The sequence below is a fragment of the Bos grunniens genome, chromosome 22 (genome assembly GCF_055505025.1).
Source record: "Bos grunniens cultivar Pamir isolate PY7600 chromosome 22, Bosgru_T2T1.0, whole genome shotgun sequence".
Taxonomy (NCBI): Eukaryota; Metazoa; Chordata; class Mammalia; order Artiodactyla; family Bovidae; genus Bos; species Bos grunniens.
In genome coordinates, this window is record NC_141186.1 from 22,266,206 (window position 1) to 22,281,971 (window position 15,766).

The 15,766-nt window shown below is 40.0% G+C and overlaps 1 protein-coding gene across 5 annotated transcripts in view; it reads left to right on the forward strand.

Moving 5' to 3' along the window:
- SUMF1 (sulfatase modifying factor 1) overlaps nt 1-15,220 on the forward strand; it is a 93,804-nt gene extending 78,584 nt beyond the window's left edge. For all 5 annotated transcript variants that reach the window (XM_086366631.1, XM_086366632.1, XM_086366633.1 and 2 more), the window contains one exon: nt 14,115-15,220. In XM_086366631.1, coding sequence (XP_086222757.1) covers nt 14,115-14,225 — 111 coding nt within the window. In that variant the 3' untranslated portion in view covers nt 14,226-15,220. The remainder of the gene's footprint in view (nt 1-14,114) is intronic.
- The last annotated feature ends 546 nt before the right edge of the window (nt 15,221-15,766 follow it).

The window sequence follows — 15,766 nt, forward strand, 5'->3', positions numbered from 1 at the left end:
TACATCTCCATCAAAGCAAGAAAAAAGAGAAGTTTGGGCACAGGCATGCCAATAAGTGATTCAAGAAGCAGAGGTTATAAATGGTCTGTTGTCAACCATATTCCATCTGTTGTATTGTGACCCTTTGAGAGATCTTTGTTGTCCCACGAATCTGGGTGGACTGTATACCTTTTCCATCATGGAAGTCTGGAACCACACCCTTAATTTATTTGAGGCTCCAGATATTTTTTTGGCTTCTCTATTGCTATTAAGGTAAGGATTATAGATGGAGGGTAGATTGTGGTATGTCAAAATGGAAATATCCCAAGTGTTCTTTCTTGGGATATAGAATGTACATTGTAGAATAAAGATTAATCTCAGAGAATGCTTTTTCTCTTTGGGCTGTAATGTCAGTGTCAGAGACAGTTGTTCTTGGCTAGTAGAAGTGACTCAGTGTTCATGAGTAGCCTTTTTTAAGGAGTTCAGAAATTGAATAGCACGCCTCTCCCTTTTTTTCTTTAAATCATGTATTTTTAGTGTCTCCAGCACTTCAACTGCTGTCTTTCTATCCCTATGCAAAGATGGCATTTCGCAGATTGTTCCTCCAAGAAGCATCCTATGATAATTCAGTCAGTCTAGGCAGTTAGAGACTTAAAATACCCTGTAATGGCTCCAAATTAAGTTATTAATTTGATAATGGAGGCATTGTCAAACTTTGCCTTAAAATAATGGTTCTCAAACTTTATTGAACATTAGAATCATCTGGGATCTATAAAAGGTACTGACGCCTGTTTCCTCACTCACCTCATCCTGATTTGATTTTTCTGTATTATGACCTGGGCATCAGGATTTTAAAGCTCTTGAGGTGATCATAACATACATCAAAGCTTGGGAACCACTGGCCTGAAAAGACTCTCTTTAAATTATGTGTATGGGAGAGTTCATAGGTATGTGTGTCTTCTTCCTTTCTTAGAATTTTTAATATAATCATTTAGATGGAATTTCACTGAGTTGACTCAAACTATGCTTTACACCTACCTTTATAACAAGATGTAGACAAATTTATCTTTAAAATTCTAATTTTAATTTTAAATTAAAAGCATTGCCCTAGGCCATTCGAGTAGTTTAAAATGTTCATATACCCATCTGTCTGCAGCCCCAGATTTTTTTTTTCTCTGATTCAAGCTGTTACTGCAGGTGTATCTGAATCCTCTTGCTGGGGAACCAGACTTCCATGAAAAACAGGTGACTCTCTTTTTGCACAGCAGTAGTTCAAAACTCTAGTTGCCACCAGTTATGTCTCTGACATATGGCACTTTTCTTAATTGATAATCCATTTACTCTATAAGAATTGAGGACCAGAAGATTTTTTCTTCACAGATAAGTGGAGCAAATGAAACTTGTAAAACACATTTCAAGTATGAACACCAAAATATTCCAGTGCCATACATATAAATGTACCTACTTTACCATTTCATTTTGCTTGCTTATTTTAAATGCTTTAAATTTTTATAAGCGTCTTAGTTTATGCTTTTAAAATATCTTTTAACCTAATACATGTTTTTAATAAATACAGTTACATGGCAGAGTTGATTTTTGTATATGTGTTGTGTAACCTTGTTAAACTCATTTGTATTAGTAATGCTTTTGTAGATTCTATTGTATTTTCTACATAAGTGGTTATACCAATTGGGAGTATAGACAGTTTTACTTCTTCCTTTTTAATTTGGATATCTTTTATTACTTTCTCTTGCTGTATTTCTCTCTAGCTATAACCTCCAGTATATTGTTGAATAGGAGTGATAAGTACCAACAGTCTTACCTAATTTTTGATCTTAGAGGAAAGACATTCAGCTTTTCAGAATTAGCTATGATATAAGCTATAGTGTTTTCAAAGCTGCCCTTTACCAGCTTGAGCAACTTTCCTTCTAGTCTTAGATTTTTGAGAATTTTTATCAGAAATGGATGTGGATTTTGCCAGATGTTTCTTTGAAGCTATTGAGATGTTTATGTGGTTTTTCTTTCTTAGTCTGTTAATATGGTGAATTTATTTGTTTGTTATTGATTAATCTTTGGGAGTTTGTGTCTTTCAAGGAATTTATCCATTTCATCTGAGTTAATGAATTTATTCACATAATCTTTGCATTTTCACTTGCTGTTTAGACCATTTACATTTAACATGATTATTGTTATGGTTGGGTTTAAATTTGCCATCTTGAGATTTATTTTTCTCTTTGTCTCATCTGTTCTTTTCCATTTGCTCTCTCTTGTTTTTTAAACTTTTTTGGATTAAGTTTTTTAATCACTTCATTGTCTCTTCTTTGGCTTATTAGCTTTCCCTTTTTGTTTTAAAATTTTTGTGGTTGATTTAGAGTTTATATTACACATCTGTAACTTTTCTTAGTCACCCTGAAGGATAAGTTTTAATTTAGTCAGGATCAGAGGGCTGGAGAGAGTGTTCCAGAAGAGAGAATAGCAGAGAATAGCAGAGAGAATAACTGAGTGGGAACCACAAGATTTTCCAGAGAGAAGTGGCACCTCTAGGATCTCAGTCAAATTAATTGTAAATGATGTAGGTATGTAACCTCAGTCTGGTTATTTTGATGAGGTCAAGGAAATAGCGCAGTGTTGATTGTGAATTACTTTCAGAGTGCTTCTTCTTTCCACTAGATTAAGAGTGACAGCTTTAACTGCCACTGGGTATAGGAAGTGCATTAAACTGTGGAGTCTAGAATTAGATCTGGGTTGGAATTCTGTAACTTCTCTTTGCTAGTCTTACCTGTAACTTTAGACAAATTACTTAACCTTTCTAAGTCTCAGTTTTCACATATGTAAAATGTGCATCATAATTGCAGCTACTGTAAGGTTTTTATGAGGAACAAATGTACCGAACAAATGTATGCGCACACATGCCTAGCTCATGGTAAAGACTCAGTAAGTTAGTTGCTGCTAATACCATCATTCTTTGTTTTTTTTTTTTGTTTGTTTGTTTTGTTTGTTTGTTTTTTAAACAACAAAAATTTATGTTCTCACAGTTCTGGAGGCTAGAAGTCCAAGATTCAGGTGTTACCAGTCTGTTTTCTTGAGGTCTCACTCCTTGGTTCAAAGATGGCAGCCTTCTGTCTGTGTTCTTGCAAGGTCTCTCCTCCGTGCATGCAGGGCTCTTCTCTCCCAGTCTCCTCTTCTTACAAGAATGCCACTCAGATTGAATGAAGGCCCATCCTAACAGCTTACTTTTAATGTAATTATCACCTTAAAGTCCCACTTCCAAACAGTCACATTCTGAGGTACCAGGGGTTAGGGCTTCATACATAAGAACTTGGAGGACATAATTCTTTCCAAACAGCGCCACCATTCTTAATCATCATCTTTATTAAGATTGTCTCCCCTCCATCTTCTCTTCTGAATAAAGAACCAGCAAAAGAACTACTAACTAGATAGGCAGAATCCTGGAAATAATTCTTATGGCAAAGGTGAAAATCAGTAAAAGAAAGAAAATCAATAAAAAGAAGAATGGTTAATTCATTTTGCAAAAAAATAACCTTAATTAGAAGGTGACTTATTTTTGATCATTATCAGGGGCAGTCTGCATGACTAAAGTAAGTCACTGATGATTATTTCTGATTTTTTGAGAGTCCGTCCAAAGTATGGCTTCAGTAAGGATAAGAGAGCACAGAAAGAACAACTGTGAGTCAACATGGTGTTAAGAGCACAGATTCTAGAATGGGAATGAAAAAGCTATAATCCTAGATTCATGATTATAAGCCATGTGATCTTAGGAACACCATTGCCATACTTGTGCCTCATTTTTTCCTTGTATATATGATGCATGTATAATAATACCTACCTCAGGGTTATTAGGGAGAAGGCAATGGCAACCCACTCCAGTACTCTTGCCTGGAAAATCCCGTGGGTGGCAGAGCCTGGTAGGCTGCAGTCCATGGGGTCGCTAAGAGTCGGACACGGCTGAGCGACTTCACTTTCACTTTTCACTTTCATTCATTGGAGAAGAAAATGGCAGCCCACTCCAGTACTCTTGCCTGGAGAATCCCAGGGATGGGGGAGCCTGGTTGGCTTCCATCTATGGAATCGCACAGAGTTGGACACGACTGAAGCGCCTTAGCAGCAGCAGCAGCAGCAGCAGGGTTATTAGAAGGATTAAGTCACTTAATACATGTGAAGATTTTAGAACAGTTCACATAGTAAGTACTCAAGAAATATTAGTTGTTTTTGAAGTTGTTAGATTAATTTCCGTGAGATCTTTAGCCCAACCCACAACATTGAGGAAATTCTTACTTGTTGCTCCCACAACCCCACCATTTTACACCAAGATTACTAGCAAAAGGAGTTGATCAAGTGTATTGACAAGGGCAGTGGATGGGAAATTGAGAGACCTGGGTTCTACTGTGTCATTTTTCTATAAGCATTTTGTTCCTAATGAGTTACAGATACCTCAAAACTATTCTTTATACCTAAACCTCTTCCTCTCATGAAAGCCATATTGCCATCCCACTTGACTCCAGTGCCCCAAGGCTATTAAGCCATTATCTTAAATGGATTGTTCTTGAATCTAGGCTCACGTGCTGAGTGCAGCTATCCAGATCAATTCCACACAGTAATTAGCTATTTTGATGAAATGGGGCTAAAACAGGTCCTCACCACTACCTCTGTTCTTAATTAATAAAATGACCTATATTTTAGCCACTCAAAGTCCTAACATCATTAATAACCATTTTTGGTGCTAAAAGTAGAGTTGGAAAAAAAGAAAGAGCAATGAGGACATATGAAATCAGGCCATTTTCCTCTTTAATTATGTATTTCATTAGTTGTCCATTATTGGAATTTAAAATGAAGTACTTATATTAATAAGTGTTTGCTGAGTGAATGAGTACATTTAAAATGCAATGATAATGTGAATTGACTGTTGTCTCATGTGATCGTCCTGACCTTTTCAACAGTAACTTGTAGTGAGACTTGCTTTTTAGGGTTTAGTTCGTTATCATTTAGGTAAATGGAAGAGTTTAGGTATTGCTGTGATCCAGTGAAAGAGTAGCTCTTTTTATCACTTATTTTAAGCTTTTGTTGTTATGTAAGCAAAACGTTTTCTTTCCATAAAAATTAGAAAATAAATAATAAACATAAAAATGAAAAAATAATTTACCTTGCTTTCTAAAGAATATATTGATAGTATTTTACTCAACTTTTTGATGCAGTTCTAATTTTTCTTCCCCAAATGGAATTATGCTGTATGTACCAGGGTCTTCAAGTATGGCTATAAGCAAAATCTCTTATACATCATAAGTGTCTTTTCTGACCACAGTGTTCCAGGCAGGCACACTTTGTTACAGTTGCTACAGCCTGTATTTTGTGGCATATGAACACCTAATTTTAAAATAATTTGTCATATAATCTGAGAGATAAGTTACATATAGAACTGTGCCATTCAACAAAGACCTAACCCTAACCCTAACCCTAATGCTTGTCACCAGAGATAGTGCCTCACCTTTCCCATTTATATAGCAAATGATTTTCCTATTTATGTAGCAAATGCATGCATGCTACATGCTGCAGTCATGTCCAATTCTTTGGAACCCTATGGATTGTAGCCCATCAGGTTCCTTGGTCCAAGGGATTCTCCAAGCAAGAATACTGGTGTGGATTGCCATGCCCTTCTCCAGGGCATCTTCCCAACCCAGGGATTTAACCCATGTCTCCTGTGCCTCCTGCATTGCAGGCGGATTCTTTACTGCTGAGTCACTGGAGGAGCCCAAAAAGTAAAGTAGAAGTCGCTTAGTCCGACTCCTTGTGACCCCATGGACTGTGGCCTGCCAGTTCCTCTGTTCATGGAATTTTCCAAGCAAGAATACTGGAGTGCGTTTCCATTCCCTTCTCCAGGGGGTCTTCCCAACCCAGGTGTTGAATCCGAGTCTCTTGCATTGCAGGCAGATTCTTTACCATTTGAGCTACCAGGGAAGCCCAGCAAATGCAGATGCTGGCAAGAGAATTATCATCTTTACAACATAAGATATCTAAGGCCTACAGGAAAGCTAATGAGCGCTTTTGTTTTAGTTAGGAAGTGGGTTAACCCAAAGAAGTCAGATAAGACAGGCAAAGTGAGTTCCTTTAATTAACAGCATTGGGTTCATTATAAAGTAACAGTTAAAATAATCTCCACGTCTACCACTTAACTTTTTCATGTAAAGATAAGATGAAGCATTTTGACATTATCCCATTAGTAGACCCATTTTGGAGACGGCAATGGCAACCCACTCCAGTACTCTTGCCTAGAAAATCCCATGGACAGAGGAGCCTGGTAGGCTGCAGTCCATGGGGTCGCTAAGAGTCAGGCACGACTGAGCGACTTCACTTTCACTTTTCCCTTTCATGCATTGGAGAAGGAAATGGCAACCCACTCCAGTGTTCTTGCCTGGAGAATCCCAGGGACAGGGGGGCCTCTGTCTGTGGGGTCGCACAGAGTGGGACACGACTGAAGCGACTTGCAGCAGCAGCAGCAGACCCATTTTATCAATGGAGAAGATTTAGAAAAGCTTTGCCTAAGGTTAAATAGCTAATGAGTCTTGAATTTTGCCTTTTTGAGCGGGTAAATCAGCAAAATGTCACAGTTCTCATCTGTGTCAAGCCCAACCTCTTTCTGGTTAGAAGACTGCCTTTAAAGTAACTCCATCCTATTTATCCACCCGTGCTTCCTGCTTTTTATCATTTTTCCTCTCTGTACCAGTCGTTGGCATTCTCATTCTGTAAATCTCTAGGCGGCTCAGCTCCCATCGTGCCTCCTCAGAGGGACCTTCTCAGGCCACCTTATCTAAGTAGCACCCAGTCATGCCTAGTCCTCTCTCCCTATTTAACTTTCTTCCAAGCTGACCGCTGCCAGAAACACTCTTGAATTTATCGATTTATTTATTGTCTGACTATTTACTCTCTGTTGAATATAAGTGAAAGTGGAGAGTAAAAAAGTTGGCTTAAAGCTCAACATTCAGAAAACGAAGATCATAGCATCCGGTCCCATCACTTCATGGGAAATAGATGGGGAAACAGTGTCAGACTTTATTTTTTTGGACTCCAAAATCACTGCAGATGGTGACTGCAACCATGAAATTAAAAGACGCTTACTCCTTGGAAGGAAAGTTATGACCAACCTAGACAGCATATTCAAAAGCAGAGACATTACTTTGCCAACAAAGATCCGTCTACTTAAGGCTATGGTTTTTCCTGTGGTCGTGTATGGATGTGAGAGTTGGACTGTGAAGAAGGCTGAGTGCCAAAGAATTGATGCTTTTGAACTGTGGTGTTGGAGGAGACTCTTGAGAGCCCCTTGGACTGCAAGGAGATCCAACCAGTCCATTCTGAAGGAGATCCAACCAGTCCATTCTGAAGGAGATCAGCCCTGGGATTTCTTTGGAAGGAATGATGCTAAAGCTGAAACTCCAGTACTTTGGCCACCTCATGTGAAGAGTTGACTCATTGGAAAAGACTCTGATGCTGGGAGGGATTGGGGGCAGGAGGAGAAGGGGATGACAGAAGATGAGATGGCTGGATGGCATCCCTGACTCGATGGACGTGAGTCTGAGTGAACTCCGGGAGTTGGTGATGGACAGGGAGGCCTAGTGTGCTGTGATTCATGGGGTTGCAAAGAGTCGGACACGACTGAGCGACTGAACTGAACTGAACTGAATATAAGTCAGCTTCATGATAACAGGTACATTATCAACAGAAAATTGGATTAAAGATTTACTGAACATGGCCCCGTCCATCAGAACAAGACCCAGTATCCCCCTCAGTCAGTCTATCCCATCAGGAAGTTTCCATAATAAGCCTCTATCCTTCTCCATCAGAGGGCAGACAGACTGAAAACCACAGTTACAGAAAACTAACCAATCTAATCACATGGACCACAGCCTTGTCTAACTCAGTGAAACTATGGGCCATGCCGTGTAGGGCCACCCAAGATGGATGGGTCATGATGGAGAGTGCTGACAAAATGTGGTCTACTGTAGAAGGAAATGGCAAACCACTTCAGTATTCCTGCCTTGAGAACCCCATGAACAGTATGAAAAGGCAAAAAGATAGGACACAGAAAGATAAACTCTCCAGGTCAGGAGGTGCCCAATATGCTACTGGAGATGAATGAAGAAATAATTCCAGAAAGAATGAAGGGATGGAGCCAAAGCAAAAACAACACCCAGTTGTGGATGTGACTCGTGATGGAAGCAAGGTCTGATGCTATGAAGAGCAATATTGCATAGGAACCTGGAATGCTAGGTCCATGAATCAAGGCAAATTGGAAATGATCAAACAGGAGATGGCAAGAGTGAACGTCAACATTTTAGGAATCAGCAAACTAAAATGGACTGGAATGGGTGAATTTAACTCAGATGACCATTATATCTACTACTGTGGGCAAGAATACCTTAGAAAAAATGGTATAGCCCTCATAGTAAACAAAAGAGTCTGAAATGCAATACTTGGATGGAGTCTCAAAAACGACAGATTGATCTCTGTTCGTTTAAAAGGACAACCATTCAGTATTAATGATAATCCAAGTCAGTGCCCCGACCAGTAATGCTGAAGAAGCCGAAGATGTCCTTTTCATTATAGGGGACTGGAATGCAAAAGTAGGAAGACCTACCTGGAGTAACAGGCAAATTTGGCCTTGGAGTACAGAATGAAGCAGGGCAAAGGCTAACAGAGTTCTGCCAAGAGAATGCATTGGTCATAGCAAACACCCTCTTCCAACAACACAAGAGAAGACTCAACACATGGACATCACCAGATGATCAATACCAAAATCAAATTGATTATAATCTTTGCAGCCAAAGATGGAGAAGCTCTCTACAGTCAGCAAAAAGAAGACCGGCAGCTGACTTGGCTGAGACTTTGTGGCTCAGATCATGAACTCCTTATTGCCAAATTCAGACTTAAATTGAAGAAAGTAGGGAAAACCACTAGACCATTCAGGTATGGCCTAAATCATATCCCTAACAATTATACAGTGGAAGTGAGAAATAGATTCAAGGGACTAGATCTGATAGACAGAGTGCCTGAAGAACAATGGACAGAGATTCATGACATTGTACAGGAGACAGGGAGCAAGACCATCCCCAAGAAAAAGAAATGCAAAAAAGCAAAATGGTTGTCTGAAGAGGCCTTACAAATAGCTGTGAAAAGAAGAGAAGCCAAAGCAAAGGAGAAAAGGAAAGATATAAGCATCTGAATGCCGAGTTCCAAAGAATAGCAAGGAGAGATAAGAAAGCCTTCCTCAGTGATCAGTGCAAAGAAATAGAGGAAAACAATAGAACGGAAAAGACTACAGATCTCTTCAAGAAAATTAGAGATACTAGGGGAACATTTCATGCAGAGATGGGCTCAATAAAGGACAGAAATGGTAGGGACCTAACAGAAGCAGAAGATATTAAGAAGAGGTGGCAAGAATACACAGAAGAACTATACAAAAAAGATCTTCATGACCCAGATAACCACAATGGTATGATCATTCACCTAGAGTCAGACATCCTGGAATGTGAAGTCAAGTAGGCCTTAGGAAGCATCACTATGAACAAAGTGGAGGTGATGGAATTCCAGTTGAGCTATTTCAGATCCTAAAAGATGATGCTGTGAAAGTGTTGCCCTCAATATGCCAGCAAATCTGGAAAACTCAGCATGGCCACAGGACTAGAAAAGGTCAGTTTTCATTCCAGTCCCTAAGAAAGGCAATGCCAAAGAATGCTCAAACTACCACACAATTGCACTCATCTCCCATGCTAGTAAAGTAATGCTCAAAATTCTCCAAGCCAGGCTTGAACAGTACATGAACCGTGAACTTCCATATGTCCAAGCTGGATTTAGAAAAAGCAGAGGAACCAGAGATCAATTTGCCAACATCTGCTGGATCATCAAAAAAGCAGGAGAGTTCCAGAAAACATCTATTTCTGCTTTATTGACTATGCCAAAGCCTTTGAATATGTGGATCACAATCAACTGTGGAAAATTCTAAGAGAGATGGGAATACCAGACCACCTGACCTGCCTCTTAAGAAAACAGTATGCAGGTCAGGAAGCAACAGTTAGAACTGGACATGGAACAACAGACTGGTTCCAAATAGGAAAAGGGATACTTCAAGGCTGTTTATTGTCACTGTGCTTATCTAACATATATGCAGAGTACATTGTGAGAAACGCTGGGCTGGATGAAGCACAAGCTGTAATCAAGATTGCTGGGAGAAATATCAATAACCTCAGATATGCAGATGATACCATCCTTATGGCAGAAAGTGAAGAAGAACTAAAGAGCCTCTTGATGAAAGTGAAAGAGGGAAGTGAAAAAGTTGGCCTAACCTCAACATTCAGAAAACTAAGATTGTGGAATCTGGTCCCATCACTTCATGGCAGATAGATGGGGAAACAGTGGCAAACTTTTTTGGGGGCTCCAAAATTACCGCAGATGGTGACTGCAGCCATGAGATTAAAAGACGCTTACTCCTTGGAAGGAAAGTTTTGACCAACCTAGACAGCATATTAAAAAGCAGAGACATTACTTTGCCTACAAATGTCCGTCTAGTCAAGGCTATGGTTTTTCCAGTAGTCATGTACAGATGTGAGAGTTGGACTAGAATGAGTACCGAAGAATTGATGCTTTTGAACTGTGGTGTTGGAGAAAACTCTTGAGAGTCCCTTGGACTGCAAGGAGATCCAACCAGTCCATCCTAAAAGAGATCAGTCCTGAGTGTTCATTGGAAGGACTGATGTTAAAGCTGAAACTCCAATACTTTGGCCACCTGATGCAAAGAGCTAACTCATTTGAAAAGACCCTGATGCTGGGAAAGATTGAAGGCAGGAGGGGAAGGGGACAACAGGGGATGAGATGGTTGTATGGCATCACCAACTTGATAGACATGAGTTTAAGTAAACTCCAGGAGTTGGCGATGAACAGGGAAGCCTGGCGTCCTGTAGTCCATGAGGTTTTAAAGAGTCAGACAACAACTGAGCGACTGAACTGAACTGAACTGTCTTGTTTTGCATTGTATCCCTCTTGCCTATAATAGCATCTAGCATGTGGTAACCTGTCAAATATTTAATGAATAAATAAACTGTGCTCTGATGCCATCAGCCTATGGCTTTGCTGTTCTCTTCACTTACCTGAATTTTTCCATTTTCATGCCTCTGACATCATTGTTTTCTCCACTTAACATACCTTCTTTCCTCCTTTCTAAGTCCTATAAATCAGTGTTACTTAATCTGTAGCTCATGGGCCGATAGCATGAACAGCACCTACAGGCTGGTTAGAAATGCAGATTCCTGGACCCCAGACCAGTCTTACTGAATTGGAATCTCTGTGTTTGTGACCTGGAAACAGATATTTAAATGAGTTCTCCAGGTATTCTTCTATATCCTCAAGTCAGAAGTTGTTATTATTTAGTCACTAAGTCGTGTCCAACTCTTTTGCAAACCATGGACTATAGCCTGCCAGGCTCCTCTGTCCATGGGATTTATAAGGCAAGAATACTGGAGTGAATTGCCATTTCCTTCTCCAAGGGATCTTCCTGACTCAGGGATCGAACCTGCCTCTCCTGCATTGGCAGACAGGTCCTTTATCACTGAGCCACTTGGGAAGCCCAGGTCAGAAGACCTCAGATAAGTCCCACTCTGACCGAGTTCTGCCTTCCAAAAATCATTCCTAAAAACATAGACATCCACAAGCGACCATTTCTTCCCCTGAGTTAGTAATAGCCCCAGATTCTTTTAACCCCAGCCTGTTTTGTCTTTTTGATGTGTAATCATTGTTTCCTCAACCAGATTGTGAGCTCCAGCCAGACAGTGTATGCTGAAGGCTCAGGAGACACTTGACTGGTTTTTTTTTGTCATGTGTGGTACAGTTTTGGAACATGACTGCCTCCCCCTGAACTGCATTCTTGCTTCAGTATGGAATCCACCACAGACAGTGGTAGCATGGGGCCCTGCATTATCCATAGGATCTTGATTCTAGAAATCCCAAAGCTTTTACTTCACAGCAGCCCAAAGAGTAAGCCCTGCATATACCAGAGCTTCTGCTGTGTCTTCCTGCATGGTCACCTCTAGTCAATTTGGAGCCTCCATTGCATCCCAGTCACAGGTCATAACAGATGCCATCAATTTTTTCATTATTTCAAGCATACTTTTTATTCATTATCCTTCTGCCTGCCTGAATATTGATAATAGTGTTATATTCCTCGCTGGTGGTGGGGAAAATGAGAAAATTGGTTGCTATTGTTTCACTATCTATAAAAGAAAAGCATGTCTTTTTTTTTTTTTTTCTTTCTTTCTATGGTAGAAGTGCTCCAGAGAAGTGCTCCAATTTCTTTGTCAGCTTTTAGAGATAATTTTTTTGAAGATTAGAAACATTCAACTTTTATGAGAGAAATGAGAATAATAAGAATTAAGGAGGGGGAACCACTTCTGTCATGCTGACCTATTTTCCCCTCCATAAATTATCTCTCCTTCATGAGTTCCAGAGTATACACCAAATGATTCTTTGCTCAGTTTCTTTAACCAGCAGCAGGGACTTTAATTTCACAGGGTTCACTCAGAGTTGATGCTTTTCAAACATTGGGTACCTAGTTTATTTTCATTCTCTGTTATTTTGGATTAAAGCATAATCTTCGGACCTAAGAGTTCCTTGCATGGTTATTTTTGGAAGATGGAAGCTTTTGAAGTGTTTAAATCAACTCATCTTGTGGTTATTCACTGAATATCTAATAGGTGGCCAGGAATATGTTAGGCTTTCTTATTTGTGAGTATGTGTGCACATGCAGGAGAATTTATCAGGCGTGGGAAAGAAGCATGAGATGTGATACATTTCCATCTTGCTAGGGAAGCAAGTACACCACAGTTAGATCTGGGTTTGAATTCTACTTCTTTGAACAAATGTGTCATCTAGGGTAACTCATTTAGTTCCTCTGTGCTATTATAATCAAATGTGAATTAAAGATATGTGATGAAGGTACCTTGAACTGTGCTTGGAGAACTTGATGTCTGTATGTGTTTGTGTGTGTGTGTGTGTATATATATATATATATATATATATATCATAGTCTGCGCTTATAAAACAATACAAAACAAATCCCCCACACAAAAATATATAGCTTTATGAGTTATTGTGATTTAAACACCAAAAGCAATGTATTAAGAAAAAAGTGTTTTTCACAGCATTTCCTACTCTTGATTGGCCTGGGTTTGCAATTTAATTTTTGCCAACTTGCTGTATATTAAGTAGTATCTTAATGTTGTTCTTAATATTGTCTCAATTGCCATTTAGCTTTATTACTTGGTTTCATGGCAAATATTATTCTAAATGTAAAGATAACTTTTCAAATTATAACAGTAATACTTATTATCAGAAATTTAAAACTCCACTGCCTGAGGGCTTCCCTCATTGCTCAGTCAATAAAGAACCTGCCTGCAAGGCAGGAGACCCCGGTTCAATTCCTGGGTTGAGAAGAACCCCTGAAGAAGGAAATGATAACCCACTCCAGTATTCTTGCCTAGAGAATCCCATGGACAGAGAAGCCTGGCAGGCTACAGTCCACAGAGTCTCACAGAGTCAGACACGACTGAGTGACTCACACAGACACCATTCAGATTCTGGTGCATTTTGAATCTTTCAGTCTGTTTTTCTTTGGCATACATGATGATCTAGATTGAGATCACACTACATATAAGGTTTCGTATCCTAACTTTTTCATGTAACATTGTATCCTGAGACGTTCCTGTGTCATTAAGTGTTCCATGCAAACATGCCTTTGAGTGGCTACTTACTAGTCCAACTTCTGGATGTGCCACAACTTAAGTAACCAGTACTTGTTTCATGGTTTTTGACTATTCTAAGTAATGTTGACAGCAACATCTTTGTATTATATTTGTGTCAAGTTTATAATGTAAAGGACATTGGTGAGCTCTAAATGTGGTACCTTTTTTGAAACCTACATATTCCATGTGCATGGGGTGGGTGCCTATAGGGGAGGCACTGTTTACAAGTTGGCATAACTCTCCATAGCTGGTACTTGGTTACCATATGAATCTGACAGTTGAGAGCCCTCAATCGAGAGTCCAAGAGCACTCACCTGTCTGGTTCTCTCTGCAAAGTCCTATTGCTACAGGTATCGCTGTGCTGCTCGAAGCCAGAACACACCCGACAGCTCTGCTTCGAATCTGGGATTCCGTTGTGCAGCTGACCACCTGCCCACCACAGGCTAAGAGCCAAAAAGAGCCTTCCTGAACCCGAGAAGTTGTGTCTACTCTGCACGCGGCTTCCCTCAGAAGGCTGAACAACCTGCTGTGAAGAATTCCCACCCCAAGGTGGGTTACATACCTGCCCAGTGGCCAAAGGAACCATATGGCAAGACCAAATCGCTGAGCTGCATCAGCATGTGCGCTTTATTGTGTGATGTGTTTCATGTTTTACTTTTGAGAGTGTTTTAAAGAGGAAGGAGGTGGTGGGCATCCTGAGCTAGGCTTCAGGAGGCCTGTGTTCTACCTAGGGTCTGCCCATTTGGATAGACCCCAGGGTCCCACTCTTGACCTTCCTGGGCCTCAGTGAGTTCATCTGTCCAGTGAGGGGATGCACAGCGTGATGTCTGAGGCTCACTGTCGACTCGCAGATCCTCTGGATATATCAGATTCTATTGTGATTTCATAGTGAGAATTTATGACAGATGATTTTTTAGCTATATTTTCCCCATGTGTGAACCTTGGGTGATACTAATCATGTAAAATAGTTGTTCTCTTATGTATTATTTTCAGAAAAGAATGGGGTGGGGTGGTGGGGATGAGTCTTTATATTCATACTGCACTTTGCTTTTTCAAGGAAATCAGTGTCTTTACATTGTTATGACGAATCCCACTTGGGCCAGCAATGGCACACTCAAGTTCAGCCATCGGAACACGCAAGAATGTCTGTGGGGTGACTCTACTGTGCTTTATCTTTTAACATTAAGTGCCTTTGGTTTGGGGGGCAGCTGTAAGCCCTATTTTCCCCCTCTCCCCAAAGCCTTTGGTGAATGTGAACTGTGTGCCACACAGAGAAACTTGTTTAATTCTAGATGTAGGAGAAAAGGAGCAGGAGCCTTGAATCAACTATATTCAAGGTATCCAGTATTTTGTAATAGGGAAGTAGGAAATCCTGTTGTCTGTGGAGTATCCCATGCTTTGGATCATGCACTATGTCGAATAAACTGGTATCTGCTAAATCAGCCTTCCCTCTCATTGGTTCTTTTTCTATTTCACTCTATTAATATCTTCTTTTTAAAAAATGACTGTGCTATGTGAGATGTACATGTTTTTTATGTAAAAAGTTTTCTAGATATACATGTGTTTTGTTTGCTAGAAAACTTTCACATCGATTAGCTGCTTGGTAACTTTGATATGGGAATAATTTGTGGGAGTGTTTATTCCAAAACACAAGGCTGCATTCTGCCAGGAACCTCATTATGCCCTTGCTTCTTCATCCTTAGTGGTTGAGACAAAGTCAAGTGACTTTGACTCCAAAGTACAGTGATTCCATCCTGTAAAAACTGACAGGTGCTTCACAGGCAGGGAAAGCACCATGTTTCACAGTGATGGCTTCCAACCAGAGATCTCTGTCATCAGGATCCCAGCCTGATGCCCCATTCTTTGAAGACCTCAAATTCATTTCTAGTCTGTCATTTGAAAGGAAAGGCTCATCTTGAGGTTGGTTATTGAAAAACTAAGTCAAATAACATTCTGAAGGGTTCAGCCAACTCTTGACTCCAACTTCT